Here is a 21,014-nt window from a genome sequence, read left to right on the forward strand (position 1 = left end):
CCTCCACACAGGAAGCATTATCGGGCCATAAAAGGGAATAAAGAACTGGTAACATACTGGATGAACCCTGAAAACATTATGCTAAGCAAAAAAAGCCAGACACACAAAGTTCTGATATATGATTTCATTTATATGAAATATCCACATTATGCAAATCTGTAGAAACAGAAATTACATTCACAGTTGCCTAGGCCTTTGAGGGAGATGGAGGAGAAGGGCTGGGAGAAAATTGAGATGGACTACTCATGGCACGGAGTTTCTTTTTTGTGGAGATGAAAATGTTCTAAAATTGACTGGGATTATATTTACATAATTTTGTGACCATATTAAAAATCACCTGAATTGTATACTTTAAATTAGTATATTCTATGGTTAAATATATCTCAATCAAGTGAGTATAAAAAATACTTTAAGAATCCTAGACCCTACCCCTAAACTGTTGGTAAACTATGTAAAATCAAAATAATCTCTTCTAACTCAATAAATGCATGTCTTCTCAAGCCATAATTTTAGAAGGTTTAATTTTAAAATTGCATTAGTCTTACCCTCAATTCTGTAAACCAATGTGCTATTCATATATAAAGAGCTCAAGAAAATAATTTACCTGAGCTAATTCTTACACCTTCCTTGCAGAGATATTTTCTTCAATAGTGTTTATGTTATTTTTAAACATACAGCATACTCAATTTTTCCTCAAATGTGAAGCAAGGACCCTGATATCAATTCTGAGTTTTGAAAAAGAAATATTTTGATAAGCACATATGAAAGCTGGAGAACGGTACCTTCTCCATGTTTAATTTTTGTAAAAATAAAAAACAGTTTTGCCCTAATCCTCTCTGCTTATTTATCAACAGGGCATTTATTTTCTACTACTGACTTTGCAGCCCTGCATTTTAGTTGTGTGTACTACTTTTTCTGTTTGGATTTGTTATTGTCTTTAGCACTAGACCATTCAGTTCTTGAATGAGAATTATGAGGTTTTGATTGGCAGCCTTGTTTCCTAATAATTTGGGACCATTTTTCCCCACTTATTTTCATATATAGCTTCATAAGTGATCTTCTAATGCAGTCCAAACTCATTCAAATGCTCTTAAAAGTTTGTAAATTTTTAGTCACTAGCTATCAAGCTCATGTATCAAATACAGTGACTCCTTCCCAGGGCTCATGATGCCTACGTATAAAATTTTTCCAGGTATAAAATTTTTTTATTCTTATATGCTCATTACTCAACAGAAGGAAGCTAAGGCACAAAGAAGTACAAGGGTTCAAGAAAAAGGCATGATATATTTGCTTAGAAAATTTAACCACTAACAGTTTTCAACACAGAATACCCCACTGAAAAAATGATTGTGTATTTGGAATCCCTAAAACTTTCAACTGCAAATCCTACAAAATTCATCTTAGCCAGTAAAACATACGAGCTATATAGTATGGAAGTTAGACAACACTCACAAACAGTTGTGTCAAACACAAAAAGGAAAATTTACTTAAGATAATCCCTAAAATTGACTGGATAACAAAAATAACTCTCATTTAATATGTCTTTACCATGGGTCAGGAAGTATTCTAAACTTTTTATATGCCTTATCCTACTTAATCCTAGGAATAACCATAGGTTATAGGTACTATTATTATCCTTAATTTGACAGATGAGAAAACCCCGAAAAGTTAAGAAATTTGCTGGACATCCCATACCTTAGTCACTCTAAATAAATACCTGAAGCCAGAGCCAAACTTTTTACATGCCACCCTTGTCAATCTTCATCTCCCATTCTCCAACCTTTCTCAGTCATGTTAGTCTTTCCATAGTTCTTCAAACTATGGTCATTTCCAGCTCCATTTCCCCTTGTCCCTCATTCCCTTAACTTACCTAGAAAGCATTCTTCCATCCATTCTCTACTAATTAAATTTCTATCCACCCTCACTAAATTCTAGTTCAAACTCCAGCTTCTTCCACAAAACATCTATCCACTGATACCAGTTGGCAATAGCTTCTTCCTTCTTTAACCTCTTAGAGTATTTATGGTCAATGCCACACATTTCTGTAACTGAACAAAGTTGGTAAGGTTTCCAATTATTAGATATGCATACCTTTTACCCAAAACAAGACTGTAGTCCTTTTACAGGAAGCAAGAGTTCTTTTCTATTGCTTATAGCATCTTGGTTCTTCTAGAAATCTAGTATTCACTCTAAGTGACTATATCTAAGGCTTGACTGACATACTTATTAGGACTACCTTTGACTGATGGCCAGGGAGCTACTTCTTCCAATGATTCTAACAGACTAGTTACGAAAAAGTTTTAGGATACAGCAGTCTCTTGGTGCCATTAAAAAGGAAGCATAGACTAAACATCGACCTTTCCTCCTAAAGTTTCCTTGAAATTCCTTTTGTTTGTTTTTAAAGAATAAAGCCTTGAGCTGGGCATGCTGGTGCATGCCTGTAGTCTTAGCTGAGGCAGAAGGATCACTTGAGCCTAGGAGTTCAAGGCCAGCCTGAGCAACACAGCAAGACCCCATCTCTAAAAAAGAAAGAAAGAAGAAAGCTTTAATAACACTGGTAATCACAAAAGGGTAAAGAAAGCAGACCAAAAGTTTTGAGTAATTCCTTGCAACTGGAAAAGCAGATGAGACTGCAGTGATGATGATACAACAGAGGACACCTAAGCCCAGGAGAACACCAAGGAGAATAAGTGCTAGTTTTCATAAAGGAGACTCAGAGATGCTACAAGCAAAGACACAGGATGATGAAGAACTCATTAAAGAACTATAATCAAAGCAGCCAGAACCCTTGGGTCCGTCCTCAAAAGCAGCTAGCAGTAAAGGCTTGTATATTTGGGCTAAATCCCAAACTCCACTCTCTCATTCTCTAAGTAAGTGAACTAATTCCCAAAGGAGCCTTCTCCATGAGCATTGCAACCAAGAGAGAAGTTGAGCAGTGTGTCAGATAACTCTAAACTCCCTACCACCCCAGCACCAAAAAAGTATGCAGAGGGTCAAAAATCTGTAACTAGTTATGAAATAAAAGCATTTAACTTCCCCGAGTAATGTTCTATTTATCTTGGCAATTGTGGAGGGTACTAGTCTGCCTCCTCCCTCCATACCAAAATGCTCTGTAGGCAAGCTGCCTCGAGGCAAGCTGCTAGTTCACTTACAACCCCCAAGTCGACCTCCCATTCAAAGGAAAAGTCTTTCAGGACAACAGACATGCAAAAGTAAAGGAATCCTACAGAAGTTACGTACAGGATCCAACCAGGTCCCTCACTCACAAACATGAATCACTAATTCAAGCTCTCCAGATACTTGAGGAAAACCAATGGCATGGAGAAAAAGGCCCATTGTTTAAAATCCAACTTGTAGACAAAGCAGTCAACTTAGAGAATCAAATATAAATGTTATAGACCTTAACAAGCAAAAGTAATACAATTAACAAAATTTGAATTGAAGAGCAGGAAGAGAAATGGAATCAAGGCTGGGTGCACTAATTTCCTCATATTTTAAAACAAGGAATCAATAGGCACTGTCTGAGGTTGGCACATTACAAAATAAGAATATTATTTAATTGAAAAGCAAACACAAAGAGAAACACAAAGGGAGAAGCAGGAGAGGAAGTTTAAGGAATCATTCACTGTAGAGGAAGTCAACTGGTACCATCTACAGTTGACCAAACAAGAACTAAAAGTGTAATATCTAAAGTTCCTATGGTAACTACCGAAGAACCTGTACCAAGACGGGCTGTCTCTAGAGAGTAGTAGTTTCAGGGGGTAGGGTGAGGTGGAAAAGAAAGCATTTACTTTTTATCGTACAACTTTCTGTTTGTTTTTATTTTTAATCATATGCATGTCTCTTACAATGAAAAAACAAAAACAAGGCCAGGGGTGGTGGCTCACACACTTGTAATTACAACACATTGGGAGGCCGAGGTAGAAGGACTGCTTGAGACCAAGAGTTCAAGACGAGCCTGGCCATCATGAGAACACTGTCTTTGAAAAAAAAAAAAAAGTTTTGGTTTTATTTTCTGAGACGGAGTCTCCCTCTGTTGTCTAGGTTGGAGTGCGATAATGCGATCTCAGGTCACTGCAACCTCCACTTTCTGGGTTCAAGTGATTCTCCTGCCTTAGCCTCCCAAGTAGCTGGGATTACAGGCATGCACCACCACATCCAGCCAATTTTTGTATGTTTAGTAGAGATGAGGTTTCATTATGTTGGTCAGGCTGGTCTTGAACCCCTGACCTCAGGTGATCCACCCACCTTGGCCTCCCAAAGTGCTAGGATACAGGTGTGAGCCACCATGCCCAGCCTGAAAAAAAATTTTAAATTAGCTAGGTGTGGTGGCACATGCCTGTAGTCCTAGCTGCTCAGGAGACTGAGGCAAGGGGATCAACTGAGCCCAGGAGTTCAGGGTTATAGTGAGCTATGACCATACCACTGAACGCCAGCCAGGGTAATTGGGCAAGATCCTGTCTCTCCAAAACACACACACACACACACACACACACACACAAACAAAAAAACTAGTCTGATTTTAAAAATTATATGGCATAGAAAGACCAGAGGTGATGGAGTTTATTACTTGAGAGTTAAATGTCCTGGTCAAGAAACAAACCTCTCTCAGACTCAGTTTTGTCAATTTAAGACAAGGTAAAAAGTCTTCCTCGTGGGGAAGTTTTGAGTAGATTAAAGGAAACAATGCACACGGAAGAATCTGGCACACAGTGTCAGACTTATCTCTGAATAAATATTAATTAAAACTTGTTTAATCCTTTATCTTTCCTTGAAAATGCTACCCCAACCACCAGCACAGTCACCTCCAAGTTATGTTTCTCAGAGAAAGGAAATTCTCTTCGGGATACTGTGCCAGAATAGTATGCCTTCCTCTTAAATCAAATTGGTCCTTTCACTATCTTAAAGAACCTTTGCTCTTTGATTTTTAAATTCCAAATTCACACTTTGGCTCAGTTTGTAAACAGGAAGCTCAACTGAAAACAGGAAGCTATATAGTACAACTTCTCCAAAATCAAAAGACTGCACGCCAGATCCACATATATACAGCAAAAGAGATAAGAGATAAACCTGTTACATGCCTACATACATCATACTTACCACGGGCCTGGTGCTATCTAAAGATCTGTGATTGGGGTTTGGACTCCCCTGGAGTAAGGCACTGCCCCTATTTACAGGCAAATATTCCTAGGGGTAATTTATCAGAGCCTTTCCATTATACTTGAGAGTTTGGTTTGAGAGGGGAGAAACTCTGGAAATAGGTTCAAAAATGGGACAACTACCTACAGACACAAAGCTCAGGAACCGTGCCCTAAACAGCCAAGAAAGCCACAGCCTAAGGGTGCTGAGTGACCACAAGAGTGCTGGAAGTGGAGGTAAGTGAGCACATAGAAGAATATTTTTTACGTACTTCATGGTGTTGCCTATTTCAAAGACTCTTCACACATTTGCACACGCAGGCTACAAGTGCAACTGCTTGGTCTGATTCACCCTTCTTTTCAGCTGCAAAGGTCAACATGATAAATGCCTCTAGAACAGAGCTTTTCATACTTCAATGTGTACCTGGGGATCTTGTTAAAATGCTGATTCAGATACGGTAGGTCTTGGGTGGTGTATTAAGCTGTTCTAACATTGCTATAAAGAAATACCTGGCCGGGCGCGGTGGCTCATGCCTGCAATCCCAGCATTTTGGGAGGCCGAGGTGGGCGGATCACCTGTGGTCAGGAGTTCGAGACCAGCCTGGCCAACATGGTGAAACCACGTCTCTACTAAAATACAAAAATCAGCCATGCATGGTGGCACATGCCTGTAATCTCAGCTACTCAGCAGGCTATGGCAGAGAACTGCTTGAACCAGAAGGTGGAGGTTGCAATGAGCTGAAATCGTGCTACTGCACTCCAGCCTGGGTGACAGAGCGAGACTCTTGTCTCAAAAAAAAAAAGAAAAAGAAAAAAAAGAAGAAAAGAAAAGAGAAAGCAAAGAAAAGGTAAAGGAAAGAAAAGGAAGCAGAAAGGAAAAGGGAAAGGAAAAGGAAAAGAGGCCAGGCGTAATGGCTTACGCCTATAATCTCAGCACTCTGGGAGGCTCGGGAGGGTGAATCATAAGGTCAGGAGCTCAAGACCAGCCTGGCCAAGATGATGAAATCCCCACTCTACTAAAAATACAAAAATTAGCTGGGCATGGTGGTGGGTACCTGTAATCCCAGTTACTCAGGAGGCTGAGGCAGAGAATTACTTGAACCCAGGAGGCAGAGGTTGCAGTGAGCCAACATCGCACCTCCAAGAAATAATAAACTATGTGAAAAGACCAAACCTACATTTGATTGGTGTACCTGAAAGTGACAGGGAGAATGGAACCAAGTTAGAAAACACTCTTCAGGATGTTATCCATGAGAACTTCCCCAGCCTAGAAAGACAGGCCTACATTCAAATTCAGGAAATACAGAGACCACCACAAAGATACTCCTCAAGAAAAGCAACCCCAAGACACATAATTGTCAGATTCACCAAGGTTGAAATGAAGGAAAAAATGTTAAGGGCAGCCAGAGAGAAAGGTTGGGTTACCCACAAAGGGAAGCCGATCAGACTAACAGCAGATCTCTCTGCAGAAACCCTACAAGTCAGAAGAGAGTTGGGGCCAATATTCAACATTCTTAAAGAATTTTCAATGCAGATTTTCATATCCAGCCAAACTAAGCTTTGTAAGTGAAGGAGAAATAATATCCTTTACAGACAAGCAAATGCTGAGAGATTTTGTCACCACCAGGCCTGCCTTACAAAAGTTCCTGAAGGAAGCACTAAACATGGAAAGAAACAACCAGTACCAGCCACTGCAAAAACATACCAAATTTTAAGGACCATCAACACTATGAAGAAACTGCATCAACTAACATGCAAAATAACCAGCTAGCATCATAATGACAGGATCAAATTCACACATAACAATATTAACCTTAAATGTAAACGAGCTAAATGCCCCAATTAAAAGACAGAGACTGTGAGGCAGGAGGATCACAAGGTCAGGAGATCAAGACCATCCTGGCTAACACAGTGAAACCCCGTCTCTGCTAAAAATACAAAAAAAATTAGCCAGGAGTGGTGGTGAGCACCTGTAGCCCCAGATACTTGGGAGGCTGAGGCAGGAGAATGGAGTGAACCCAGGAGGTGGAGCTTGCAGTGAGCTGAAATAGCGTCACTGCACTCTAGCCTGGGTGACAGAGCAAGACTCCGTCTCAAACAAAAAAAAGAAAGACACAGACTGGCAAATTGGATAAAGAGTCAAGACCCATTGGTATGCTGTATTCAGGAGACCCATCTCACGTGCAAAGACACACATAGGCTCAAAATAAAGGGATGGAGGAATATTTACCAAGCAAACGGAAAGCAATAAAAAAACAGGGGTTACAATCCTAGTCTCCAGTAAAACAGTCATTAAACCAACAAAGATCAAAAGAGACAAGGGCATTACATAATGGTAAAGGCATCAACACAACAAGAAGAGCTAACCATCCTAAATATATATGCACCCAATACAGGAGCACCCAGATTCATAAAGCAAGTTCTTAGAGACCTACAAAGAGACTCAGACTCCCACACAATGACACTGGGAGACTTTAACACTTCACTGTCAATATTAGATCAACGAGACAGAAAATCAACAAGGATATTCAGGACTTGAACTCAGCACTGGACTAAGCAGACCTAATAGACATCTACAGAACTCTCCACCACAAATCAACAGATTATACATTCTTCTCAGCACATTGCACTTATTCTAAAATTGACCACATAATTGGAAGTAAAACACTCCTCAGCAAATGCAAAAGAATGGAAATCATAACAAACAGTCTCTCAGACCACAGTGCAAGCAAATTAGAACTCAGGATTAAGAAACTAACTCAAACACCAAAAGCAACCGCAACAAACGCCAAAATTGACAAATGGGATCTAATTAAACTAAAGAGCTTCTGCACAGCAAAAGAAACTACCATCAGAGTGAACAGGCAACCTACAGAATGGGAGAAAATTTTTGCAATCTACCCATCTGACAAAGGGCTGATATCCAGAATCTACAAAGAACTCAAACAAATTTACAAGAAAAAAACAAACAACCCCATCAAAAAGTGGGCAAAGGATATGAACAGACATTTCTCAAAAGAAGACATTCATACAGCCAACAGACACATGAAAAAATGCTCATCATCACTCGCCATCAGAGAAATGCAAATCAAAACCACAATGAGATACCATCTCACACCAGTTAGAATGGCAATCATTAAAAAGTCAGGAAACAACAGGTGCTGGAGAGGATGTGGAGAAATAGGAACACTTTTACACTGTTGGTGGGATTGTAAACTAGTTCAACCATTATGGAAAACAGTATGGCAACTCCTCAAGGATCTAGAACTAGATGTACCATATGACCTAGCCATCCCACTACTGGGTATATACCCAAAGGATTATAAATCATGCTGCTATAAAGACACATGCACACGTATGTTTATTGTGGCACTATTCACAATAGCAAAGACTTGGAATCAACCCAAATGTCCATCTGTGACAGACTGAATTAAGAAAATGTGGCACATATACACCATGGAATACTACGCAGCCATAAAAAAGGATGAGTTTGCATCCTTTGTAGGGACATGGATGCAGCTGGAAACCATCATTCTTAGCAAACTATCACAAGAACAGAAAACCAAACACCGCATGTTCTCACTCATAGGTGGGAACTGAACAATGAGATCACTTGGACTCGGGAAGGGGAACATCACACACCGGGGCCTATCATGGGGAGGGGGGAGGGGGGAGGGATTGCATGGGAGTTATACCTGATATAAATGACGAATTGATGGGTGCGGACGAGTTGATGGGTGCAGCACACCAACAGGGCACAACAGGGCACATACGTAACAAACCTGCACGTTGTGCACATGTACCCTAGAACTTAAAGTATAATAATAAAAAAAAAAAAAAGAAACTAACTCAAAACCGCACAATCATGTAACAACCTGAACCTGCTCCTGAATGACTACTGGGTAAATAACAAAATTAAGTTCTTTGAAAATAAGTTCTTTGAAACCAATGAGAACAAAGACACAATGTACCAGAATCTCTGGGACACAGCTAAAGCAGTGTTTAGAGGGAAATGTAGCACTAAATGACCACAAGAGAAAGCAGAAAAGAACTAAAATCAACAACCTAATATCACATTTAAAAGAACTAGAGAAGCAAGAGCAAACAAATTCAAAAGCTATCAGAAGACAAGAAATAACAAAGATCAGAGCAGAACCGAAGGAGATAGAGACACAAAAAAACCTTCAAAAAATCAGTGAATTCAGGAGCTGGTTTTTTGAAAAGATCAAGAAAATAGATAGACCACTAGCCAGACTAATAAAGAAGAAAAGAGAGAAGAATCAAATAGACACAATAAAAATGATAATGGGGATATCACAACTGATCCCACAGAAATACAAACTACCATCAGAAAATACTATAAACACCTCTATGCAAATAAACTAGAAAACCTAAAACAAACGGATGAATTCCTGGACACATACACCCTCCCAAGTCTAAACCAAGAAGTCAAATCTCTAAATAGACCAATAACAAGTTCTGAAATTGACACAGTAATTAACAGCCTACCAACCAAAAAAGGCCCAGGACCAGATGGATTCACAGCCAAATTCTACCAGAGGTACAAAGAGAAGCTGGTATCATTCCTTCTCAAACCATTCCAAACAATAGAAAAAGAAGGACTGCTCCCTAACACATTTTATGAGGCCAGCATCATCCTGATACCAAAACCTGGCAGAGACACAACAAAAAAAGAAAATTTCAGGCCAATACCCCTGATGAACATAAATATAAAAATCCTCAATGAAACACTGGCAAACCAAATCCAGCAGCACATCAAAAAGTTTATCCACCACAATCAAGTTGGCTTCGTCACTGGGATGCAAGGCTGGTTCGACATATGCAAATCAATAAACATAATCCATCACATAAACAGAACCAATGACAAAAACCACATGATTATCTCAAAAGATGAAGAAAAGGCCTTCAATAAAATTCAGCAGCCCTTCCTGCTAAAAACTCTCAATAAAGTAGGTATTGATGGAATGTATCTCAAAATAGAGTTATTTTTGACAAATCCACAGCCAATATCATACTGAATGGGCAAAAGCTGGAAGCATTCCCTTTGAAAACTGGCACAAGACAAGGATGCCCTCTCTCACCACTCCTACTCAACAGAGTATTGGAAATTCTGGTGAGGGCAATCAGGCAAGAGAAAGAAATAAGGGTATTCAAACAAGAAGAGAGGAAGTCAAATTGTCTCTGTTTGAGGATGACATGATTGTATATTTAGAAAACCCCATCATCTCAGCCCAAAATCTCCTTAAGCTGATAAGCAACTTCAGCAAAGTCTCAGGATACAAAATCAATGTGCAAAAATCACAAGTATTCCTATATACCAATAATAGACAAACAGCCAAATCATGAGTGAACTCCCATTCACAATTGCTACAACAAGAACAAAGTACCTAGGAATACAACTTATAGAAGATGTGAAGGACTTCTTCAAGAAGAACTACAAACCACTGCTCAAGGAAATAAGACAGGACACAAACAAATGGAAAAACATTCCATGCTCATGGATAGGAAGAATCAATATCATGAAAAATGGCCATACTATCCAAAGTAATTTATAGATTCAATGCTATCCTCATCAAGCTACCATTGACTTTCTTCACAGAATTAGAAAAAAACTACTTTAAATTTCATATGGAACCAAAAAAGGGCCCATATAGCCAAGACAATCCTAAGCAAAAAGAACAAGGTGGAGGCATCACGCTACCTGACTTCAAACTATACTACAAGGCTACAGTAACCAAAACAGCATGGCACTGGTACCAAAACAGATACATAGACCAATGGAACAGAAAAGAGGCCTCAGAAATAATGCCACATATCTACAACCATCTGATCTTTGACAAACCTGACAAAAGCAAGCAATGGGGAAAGGATTCCCTATTTAATAAATGGTGTTGGGAAAACTCGCTAGCCATATGCAGAAACATGAAACTGGACCCCTTCCTTACACCTTATACAAAAATTAACTCAAGATGGATTAAAGCCTTAAATGTAAGATATAAACCATAAAAACCCTAGAAGAAAACCTAGGCAATACGCTTCAGACATAGGCATGGGCAAAGACTTCATGACTAAAACACCAAAAGCAATGGCAACAAAAGCCAAAATTGACATACGTGACCTAATTAAACTAAACAGCTTCTGCACAGCAAAAGAAACTATTATCAGAGTGAACAGGTAACCTACAGAATGGGAGAAAATTTTTGCAATCTATCCATCTGACAAAGGGCTAATATGCAGAATCTACAAAGAACTTAAATTACAAGAAAACAAACAAACAACTCCATCAAAAAGTGGGTGAAGGATATGAACAGGCACTTCTCAAAAGAAGACATTTATGCAGCCAACAAACACATGAAGAAAAGCTCATCATCACTGGTCATTAGAGAAATGAAAATCAAAACCACAACGAGATACCATCTCATGCCAGTTAGAACAGTGACCATTAAAAAGTCAGGAAACAACAGATGCTGGAGAGGATGTGGAGCAATAAGAATGCTTCTACACTGTTGGTGGGAGTGTAAATCAGTTCAACCATTGTGGAAGACAGTGTGGTGATTCCTCAAGGATCTAGAACTAGAAATACCATTTGACCCAGCAATTCCATTACTGGGTATACACCCAAAGGATTATAAATCATTCTACTATAAAGACACATACACATGTATGTTTATCACAGCACTGTTCACAATAGCAAAGACTTGGAGCCAACCCAAATGCTCATCAATGATAGACTGGATAAAGAAAATGTGGCACATAGACACCATGCAATACTATCCAGCCATAAAAAAGGATGAGTTCATGTCCTTTGCACGGACATGGATGAAGCTGGAAACCATCATTCTCAGCAAACCAACACAAGAACAGAAAAGCAAACACTGCATGTTCTCACTCATAAGTGGGAGCTGAAAATCAGAACACATGGACACAGGGAGGGGAACACCATACACCGGGACCTGTCGGGGAGTGGGGGGCTAGGGGAGGGATAGCATTAGAAGGAACACCTAATGTAGATGATGGGTTGATGGGTGCAGCAAACCACCACTGCATGTGTACACCTATGTAACAAACCTGCACGTTCTGCACATGTACCCCCCAGAACTTAAAGTATAATAATAAGAAAAAAAAGAGGTTTAATTGGCTTATGGTTCTGAAGGCTGTACCGGAAGCATGGCACTGGGCATCTGCTTGGCTTCTGAGAAAGTCTCAGGAAGCTTACAATCATGGTGGAAGGCAAAGCGGGAGCAGGCACAACACATGGTAAAAGCAGGAACAAGAGACAGAGAGTGGGGTTGGGAGGTGCCACACACTTTTACATGACCGGATTTCACAAGAACTCACTATCACGAAGACAGCACCAGGCCATGAGGGATCTGCCCCCATGATCCAAACACCCCCCAACAGGCTCCACCTCCAGTACTGAGAATTACAATTCAACATGTGATTTGGGCGGAGATAAATATCCAAACTATATCAGGTGGTGACACAGATTTAGCATTTCTAACAAGCTCCCAGATGATGCTGATACTGTTGATCTACTGACAATACTTTGAGTAGGAAGGGGCTAGAAAATCACTTCCTTTTCAGTACAATATCCACCTCTCTAACCCAGGGTCTTACCAACACTCCCTTAATCAAAAGCAGCAGAGCAGTATGCTAGCTGGGGAAGAGGGAAAAAGTAACTCTTTTAAGAGCAAAGCATGATCCTTACAATTCACAGACATGAATTCAAATTCCAGTTCTGCCACTATGTAGCTATATGTCATGGGACAAATCACTTAACCTCTGTATTCTTAGGTTTCCTCATTTGTCAAACAGTGATAGTACTATCTGCCTCAAAGAGACTGTCATGATTAAAAATAAGTAATGTAGCAAAGCATTTAGCTTGCTACCTCCACTAGATGGTCTCTATGCTTTAATTTAACCTACATTTAACTGCCAGGACAATATCCCTCAAATCTGCATCCCTCACTTCAGTATACTCCTTCAGGGATCTCTTAATGACTACCAAATCAAAGGTAAATTCCTTAATTTGGCATTCAGCTCCTACTATAAATCACGCACCGACCTCCAAGACCCCCTCCACTCCTTCCTATTCAACACCACCTCTGGTCATCACCCATATCTTTTCCACGCAGATAACATCACCTCACTGCCACCATTCAATTTACTAATTCTGAAATGTGGGGACACAAGCATTTAGTGCTCTAGGGAACATCTAAGCAATTACCTGGTTCAAACTCTTCATTTCACATACCAGAAAACAAAAATCCAAAAAGGCCTAAGCAACTTGTCCTTGGCAATAAAGTTATCATCAATTATAATGAAAACTTGGTTTCTGAGCTTGAACTCCAAAAGTTCTTTTCAGTCTGTTTTCCCATTCTCTGCAACAAACCTCAAGACCCACATAAAACTCACTTAAATAAAAGGTCCTCCTTCCACAATCTCTTAGAATTTAGGCATAAAGTTTATGCTGTGGTTTTTTTGACAGGATGCTAAAACATATGGCTGATTCAATCAATACATCAGGAAGTAAAATCAATGAAACCAACTATTTGCCTTGGTATAGACCAAATAAACTGAATATTATAGCATGTAGTATTTATTATTTCTGGAATCTGCCTTAATATAACTTAGATTGCTAGTTACCTTATTCTAGGTGATTATCTTCTCCTGCCATCTAGATTACATTTTTCTTAAAAATAGGAACTTTATCTTATTCACCCCCAATTGCCCTGTCCAAGTATCTCGTTCTCCTCTTCATGTACTGTGTAAATAACTGCTAATTTGCTGAATTAAAGATGCATTGTTTTTCATAATGTTGAGTTTTATTTAACCTTTGCAATCTTTCGTATCTAGCTCACTTTGTTATAGTATCATCTGTCCACTCTGTTTTATTCTGATGAATTTTCCTGATCAATAGCATAAAAACTTAGAAAGATAATTCTCAATGACTTTGTGTTTTATTTACTAAAATATACCTTTGTATCACAAAAATATGTTACATCTGTGTACTTTACATCCCCAACTGCACAATATATAACTTGGGGATTAAAAATATGTCTTCTACTTTCTGTCATTTCCTCAACTATAATCCCTGTGCTACACACATAGCACAATGACTAAAAGAATCATTGTTATTAAACTGCTAAAACATACATAAGCTAGCAATTTGGCATATTAAGATAACCCAAAAATTTTAAAAACAAAAGTGCAATGTTAATACATGTTATATATTCAAAAATATGTGCAAGCAAACTAAATTTTTCAGAACAAAATACAAAGATAATTTTAGGTGTCAAAAATATGACAGTAGGTAAAAAAAAAAAAAAAAAAAAAACCACCCTAAATGCTAAGTTATTGAAAAATTGTTTTTCTAGTTTTAAACATTGTTTCATACTTACCCTAAATGCTAAGTTATTGAAAAAAACCTTTTTATCTAGTTTTAAACATTGTTTCATACTCTACTCATATCAGAGAAAAGTAAAACATCTATTTCATGGCTTTTGTAAGAACTGATTAGTGCTATACCTAATTTTATACACAAAAAGTCTTCCTCAAAAGTTTGGTACATTAAATTTATGTGTGTGCACATGCATAGGTTTGTATCTAAGCCTGTTTTAGAAACTTTCTAAGAGCTAATTATTTATAAGCATCCTGGAGACAATCTTTCTAAAGAAATCTGTTGGAAAAAATGATTTATATGCTTTATTAATCCAAATTTTTGTTCATTGGATTTTTGTAAAGAAAGGTATACCAAAATTTTTTTTAATATTATAAATTATGATAAAAAGTTAAGCCTTTTTCTTAATCCCTGAGATTTAAAAAATAGTTTCATTCCTAAAAAAATATTTCTTCATACAAACCTATGTCCTTGCAATGCCCACAGCCTTTCAGTAACCTAGGTTATTCAGAAATTTTTAGTTAGAAAGACACCAGGACAATAAATGACTGTTTTATATTTTCAGCTTCATTTTAGCTTACCTGTATTCACACCCTAGAGGTTCCAGATTTTTATCCACAAAGTGATTATGGTCTAGGACTGAATCAGATTTGTAACAAACATCTACTGGGATCCTTCGACCTATCATTGACGGGCAGAGCCAATATATATCTTCTAGCTCACTGAATCCTTTCAAAACCTTACCTTAGGGACTTTCCACAGTGCTACATAGTTAGAAGCTGTCTTTCACAAATGACAAAAATGAATGAAAAATGATTTCAGAATAGAAAAATGGAAACCCAAGTAATTATATAGTGTCTAAAGTCTACTCTGTATCTACCCACCTTAGTGCCTAAGCATTTACAGAAAGGGATATTCTTTAAGGTTGTAAATCTCATTATCTCTAACTTTATCTGATTACTGACATGCACCATTTATATTGACAATCCAATATATCCAGCCACATGATAGCATAAAACTTCTAACAGTGATCTACAATAGTCTAGAAACTATTATGATGTGTTTTTTTGTTTTCCAGAAAAAAATCAAGCATAAACTAATAAAATCAAACTTCTAATAAGTATACTTTCTTCTAAATAGAATATCAAAATTAAACTCTAACAGCAGTCATGCAATCATTTATAAATAAAATATAGACTCTTATTCTTTTTCCTAAAAAGGTAATTTGGCATGTCATTCTCTCTTTTTTTGCTATTGGTCTCAAAATGTAGTTCTTCTCAAAAAATATAAAACATAAGAAGCATTTCCAAAGAGGGAAAAGAAAAATTTACAAAGTACAATATTTTTATGCTAGGAGCTATACAAAAATCTGTCACCATCTATGTTACAATTCTAGTCATCAATAAGGTACTTTTTTCCAATGTACAACTCAAAAATCAATTATATCAACTCTTTTGTATCGAGAAGCAGCATATCTTTCAGGCAACTAGTATTAATGAGTAGACATGACTATAGAATCCCCATCTGTTTCTCTGACAAAGCTGTGGCTACTCTAGTCTCTCATTGAAATTCCATTAATCTGGTGTACCAAGGTCCAATGCGAAAATCAAAACTGCATCTAACCCTTTATCAGTTCACAATAACCTACAAGTGAACTCTGCCTGTTAGCATGCAGCAAGTTATGATTTTGCTATCTATCAGGCAGTTGGCCAATAAAAAAAAAAAAAAAAGGCAGGCTGAAAACAACATACCTGGCAGGGTTTGGAAACTTTCTTTTTGCTGTTTTCATCCCCATTCAATTTCTATATGGTGCCTGGACTTTGTGAGATTATGCATTATTCTTCTTGGCTGTGATTTAATTGCTACTAGCAATCAAGTCAAAGCATCACTGAAGTGTGCTTGAATTTCATTAGAAGATATAACTTATGCTACTTTTCTACAGTACCTAATAAACCATAAAGAAACCAAAACACATATGGCTTGAGGGAATAACTGGAAAATTAGGTGGCCATTTGGGAATTGAGTGAACTTTTGAACCGCAGGAACAGAGAAAAAGAAATATTAAAGCAAAAGACAGACTTAGAATGCACATAGAGATGTGCAGGTTTGACCTTTTCAGTACCTTGAAAATTACATTAGCATTATGAAAAATACATATCATGTTTAGAGTTTATAGCCCATCAAAGTTCAGATACTTTGTTAGTGCCTACCATAAGGTAAAAGTCAAAAGGACAAAACAACAATCTGATTTGACAAAAGGCCTTTTGGTGACCTGTGCTAATTTGGTTATGCTTATCATTAAATGCATTATCTTTTTTATAATTAATACATTATTAGACTGAGGTCACATGATGAAGGAAATGTATTCATCAAAGGAAAGAGAACACACACAAAATCTAAGTTGAAGGGAGAAAGACTGATACATTGAGATGATATTTTACAGTGAATATTAAATGTCCTAGTAGTAGTTTCAAAATGAATTTTAATAATGATATTCTTAGAAGAAAATGTGAAAGTATCAAAAATAGTATTATTTATATATCAAAAATGAGTAATACTACAGGTTAGTTTTAATCTACTAAAGAATTGCTTAAACACTAATGAGCAGGCACTATTAACAAAAAATTTGATGTTACACATAAATGTTATTAAATAATATTTAAAATCAATAAAACAACCTTTTAACAACAAATCCTTTAGTGTATTTCCTGAATATTTGGTTATAAAAATATATGATAAATTATTTACTCTTAAAAAGAAAACACAATAATGTAAATGCACTATAATTTAATAATAATTTATTTTTTCTAACAAGCTACCAGAGGATTTCTGGCTCTCAGAGATATTTAATTGTTGAATTTCTTTTTAGGTTGCAAATTTTTCAAGAATACACATAGCACGCCCCTGAATATCAAAATATTTATGCTATTTTAAGAAACTATGTATATATAGTCTATGAATATATTCTGTGTATGTCTCTCTTAGTATAAATATTCTGTCTGTGTTTGTGTGTATACACACACATATTTATATATACCAGCATTTTAGAGAGAAATAAAGCAATTGCAATGTGTCTGAAAAATAGTACCACTTAAATAATAATTCATTGTTTTGCCTGAAAATATTATTTATTTAATTATAAAACATTTTCTAGTAGAAATGCTTTTGAAGATGAGGTTGGAAAGGGTAATACTCTGTTTTGCTGAAGAGAAAAGAAATGTTTATCTCTTCAAAAAACAGAAAGTGAATATAACAGCAAAAAAAAACCCTCCCTTTAAAAAAAGAAATTAAATGTTTGCCAAAGCATAACATTCAACATAAAATAGATATGACTATTATTGCTACACTTTGTACAAAGTTCTGGATATAAAAAAAGATTGTTTTGTACTGAATCAGTGGTTAGAATGTTTATCACTTATGCATGTACTTGACTTATCCCCGTTCTGCAATAGACATAATTTTATACCTCATAAAAGCAATTTATGTTTCCAAAGGGAATAATCTGGATAACATAAAATGTGAAGTGCTCTGTTGCAGGAAGCATATTTTCATTCAGCAATTGTATTTAGAGATGGAACTGCACAGTTTGATCGTCACATAGTGGCAGAAGGTATTCTTCATTTCTATGTCTATGTGAAACTTTGAGTGCTACAAATTAACATGCATGACTAATTTATCGATACACAGTCTTAATTTATAACTATATATTACCCTTATAAGGTTTCTATAATGGAGATATACTCAATGGCTATAACAGAGAAAGTACATACTACACTAAAAACAAGTTTCATAACTTTGGCAACATTCAATAGCTTTCAGAAATTACTAAGAGATAAATTTATTACTAATTCAGTCAACAAACACTACAATATTACTACATAATATGGGGCACTTTTAAGTGACAATCATAAAAATGAAAATGTGTATTAAAAGAAGCATTTTATAAAAACCTGTCTCAATGTGAAGAGGCAATGTCGGAAAATTAACTTAATATTTTATTAACTCATTTTGTATAAAGTTTTCAGAAAAAAATAGATCAAAAATCTTTTTTATTATTTATAAAATAAATAATACAATAAGCCTTTAAGTAGCACAATAAAATTAAGCAAGAATCTGATAATATTAAATTAACTAACAAACTGTTAGTAATAATATTCATATGATGATATAGGCACTCTCTCAAAAATTTTAGTAAAGGAAATTTCCAAGAAAAAGAAGCCATTACATACTTAGGAAAACCTCACTAGAACCACTAGAGAGAGCTCTTCTGTTCCTTAAAAGGTTTTGGTAAAGGTAAGTTAACCGAAGCCTTTATGTTCATCTGCTTTCTCATAAAACTACCACCTATATACATAGCATTGTTTTGTGTGAGTGCCAGAGTTATGTGGGAAAATGTCACATACCATCAGAGGGGGCTTCATCATCTTTATCGTATCGTTCTGAGGCTAATGAAATAGTGTCTGGAGGCCCAGCAAAAGGGTCATCATATTCTTCCCCATCTTCTGCATCACCTGTTAAAAAAAAAATCAGAGAAATGCCTTTTATACTTTAGCCATTTAAAGCAATGTTACTTAATGCTAATGTTACTTTGTTAGAAGAGGTAAATTTTACTTACTACTAAATTGAGTCATTGTCATAGAAAAACAAAGAAAACTTTTAAAACTAGGTAAAAACAGGTCTTATTTTAGTTCATAGCCATTGTAACCTAGATATAGTAAGAGTTTTTGAAGGTCATTATACAATTGCTTATTATTGACACAAAAGAATACAATCCAAACTTATGATGATCTCTACAAAGAAGAATCCAAAAAGTAGAAACAGGGTAAAACAGAGTGTAGTGTATATCCAAACAAACAAACAAAACCAAAATAACAATAACAACAACAACAACAAAACCCAGGAAGCACAACAGAAAACACAATACAAGTAATTCCATTTACCTACTCAATAATTTGAAAAATTATGATGAGAAACTAATAATTTGAAGCTATATGAATATTTTGTATTTTCATTAAAATAACAGGATTAGAGAGGATTAAAAATAATCTGTTGCATTTTCCAGAGCACAAATCTTTTACAGAAAAAACTGCCTTAAAATTTTCATAATCTTTTAAAATTCAAGTAAGGGTAATTTACAAACTATATACTTTCAGTTTCATTCAATGGTATGTTATTATTTTTTAGTGTTCTGGCCAGTTTCCTACTTGATTTTCAAATCCTAGGTTGGTTGGTCGATTTTTTGATTGATTTTTCTATTTTAGGCTAATTAATCTCCACAAGATCTTGTGGTTTCAATTTTTTCCATGTAATCATTTAAAATAATTTTTTTAAAAAACACAAATATTTGCTAGCCCAGTTACACATAAGCATTCATTTCTCACCCAGATTTCACAACAAAGAAAAATGTATGCTTAATTCCATATTATTTGACTGTTGAATTCAAGTTACATGACAGAAAAACAGCCACCTCAGGGATTATCCAAAAAGCACAAGGAAAATGCCCATTGGAACTGCAGAGTAGCTACGGTATTACTTTTGAACCACAGTTCCTGGCAGATCCAGATTAAAGCTACTTGTCTCTCCAAAAGGGTATCTGTCCTCTGACACCCATTTGAGGGGTGTCACCCTATTTGTTACCACGTTTTTGGTAGAGAAAATAGCCTCTTTCAAGACAACACTGTCCAAATAATTTTTTTAAAATACATATTCCTCTCTATTTCCTTATAGTTTTGCCACTTCATGAGCAATTGTCATCACAGAGACATCTCTCATTAAGACGACAAGGGTAGAACATAGAGATGGCTATATTGTCATTCTTAGGGATTCCACTACTAGGTACAGTAAATGTGGTGATGTTACTCCCACAGTTAAAATTATAAGGAACACATAAATACTACTCATTCTTTGGAACTTAATTTCTTTTTCTTTCGAGATGTTCAAAGTCCTTTTCAGAACACTCAATGATCCCTTACGATATTTCTCTTACGAAAAGAAGAGTGCTAGGCTGGTGGGCAGTGCTCACGCCTGTAATCTCAGCTACTCAGCATGCTTGAGGCCAGCGGGTCACTTGTGGCCAGGAATTAGACACCAGGCTGGGCAACATAGCAAGACCACACCTCTAAATAAAAATAAAAACTGGCCGGGCGTGGTGGCTCACACTTGTAAACCCAGCACTGTGGGAGGCCGAGGTGGGCAGATCACGAGGTCAGGAGATCGAAAACATCCTGGCTAACACGGTGAAACCCAGTGTCTACTAAAAATGCCAAAAAATTAGCCAGGCGTGGCAGTGGGCGCCTGTAGTCCCAGTTACTCAGGAGGCTGAGGCAGGAGAAAGGCGTGAACTCGGGAGGTGGAGCTTGCAGTGAGCCGAGATTGCGCCACTGCACTCCAGCCTGGGTGACACAGCAAGACTCCATCTCAAAAACAAATAAAAATAAAAATAAAATCAATTAGCC

The 21,014-nt window shown here is 36.8% G+C and overlaps 1 protein-coding gene across 1 annotated transcript in view; it reads right to left on the minus strand.

Moving 5' to 3' along the window:
• SKAP2 (src kinase associated phosphoprotein 2) overlaps positions 1 to 21,014 on the minus strand; it is a 203,405-nt gene that overhangs the window by 162,752 nt on the left and 19,639 nt on the right. The window contains exon 4 of the mRNA XM_033194401.1: positions 18,963 to 19,070. Within this exon, the coding sequence (XP_033050292.1) occupies positions 18,963 to 19,070 (108 nt within the window). The remainder of the gene's footprint in view (positions 1 to 18,962; positions 19,071 to 21,014) is intronic.

The sequence above is a fragment of the Trachypithecus francoisi genome, unplaced genomic scaffold, assembly GCF_009764315.1.
Source record: "Trachypithecus francoisi isolate TF-2019V2 unplaced genomic scaffold, Tfra_2.0 Lachesis_group4, whole genome shotgun sequence".
NCBI classification, from domain to species: domain Eukaryota; kingdom Metazoa; phylum Chordata; class Mammalia; order Primates; family Cercopithecidae; genus Trachypithecus; species Trachypithecus francoisi.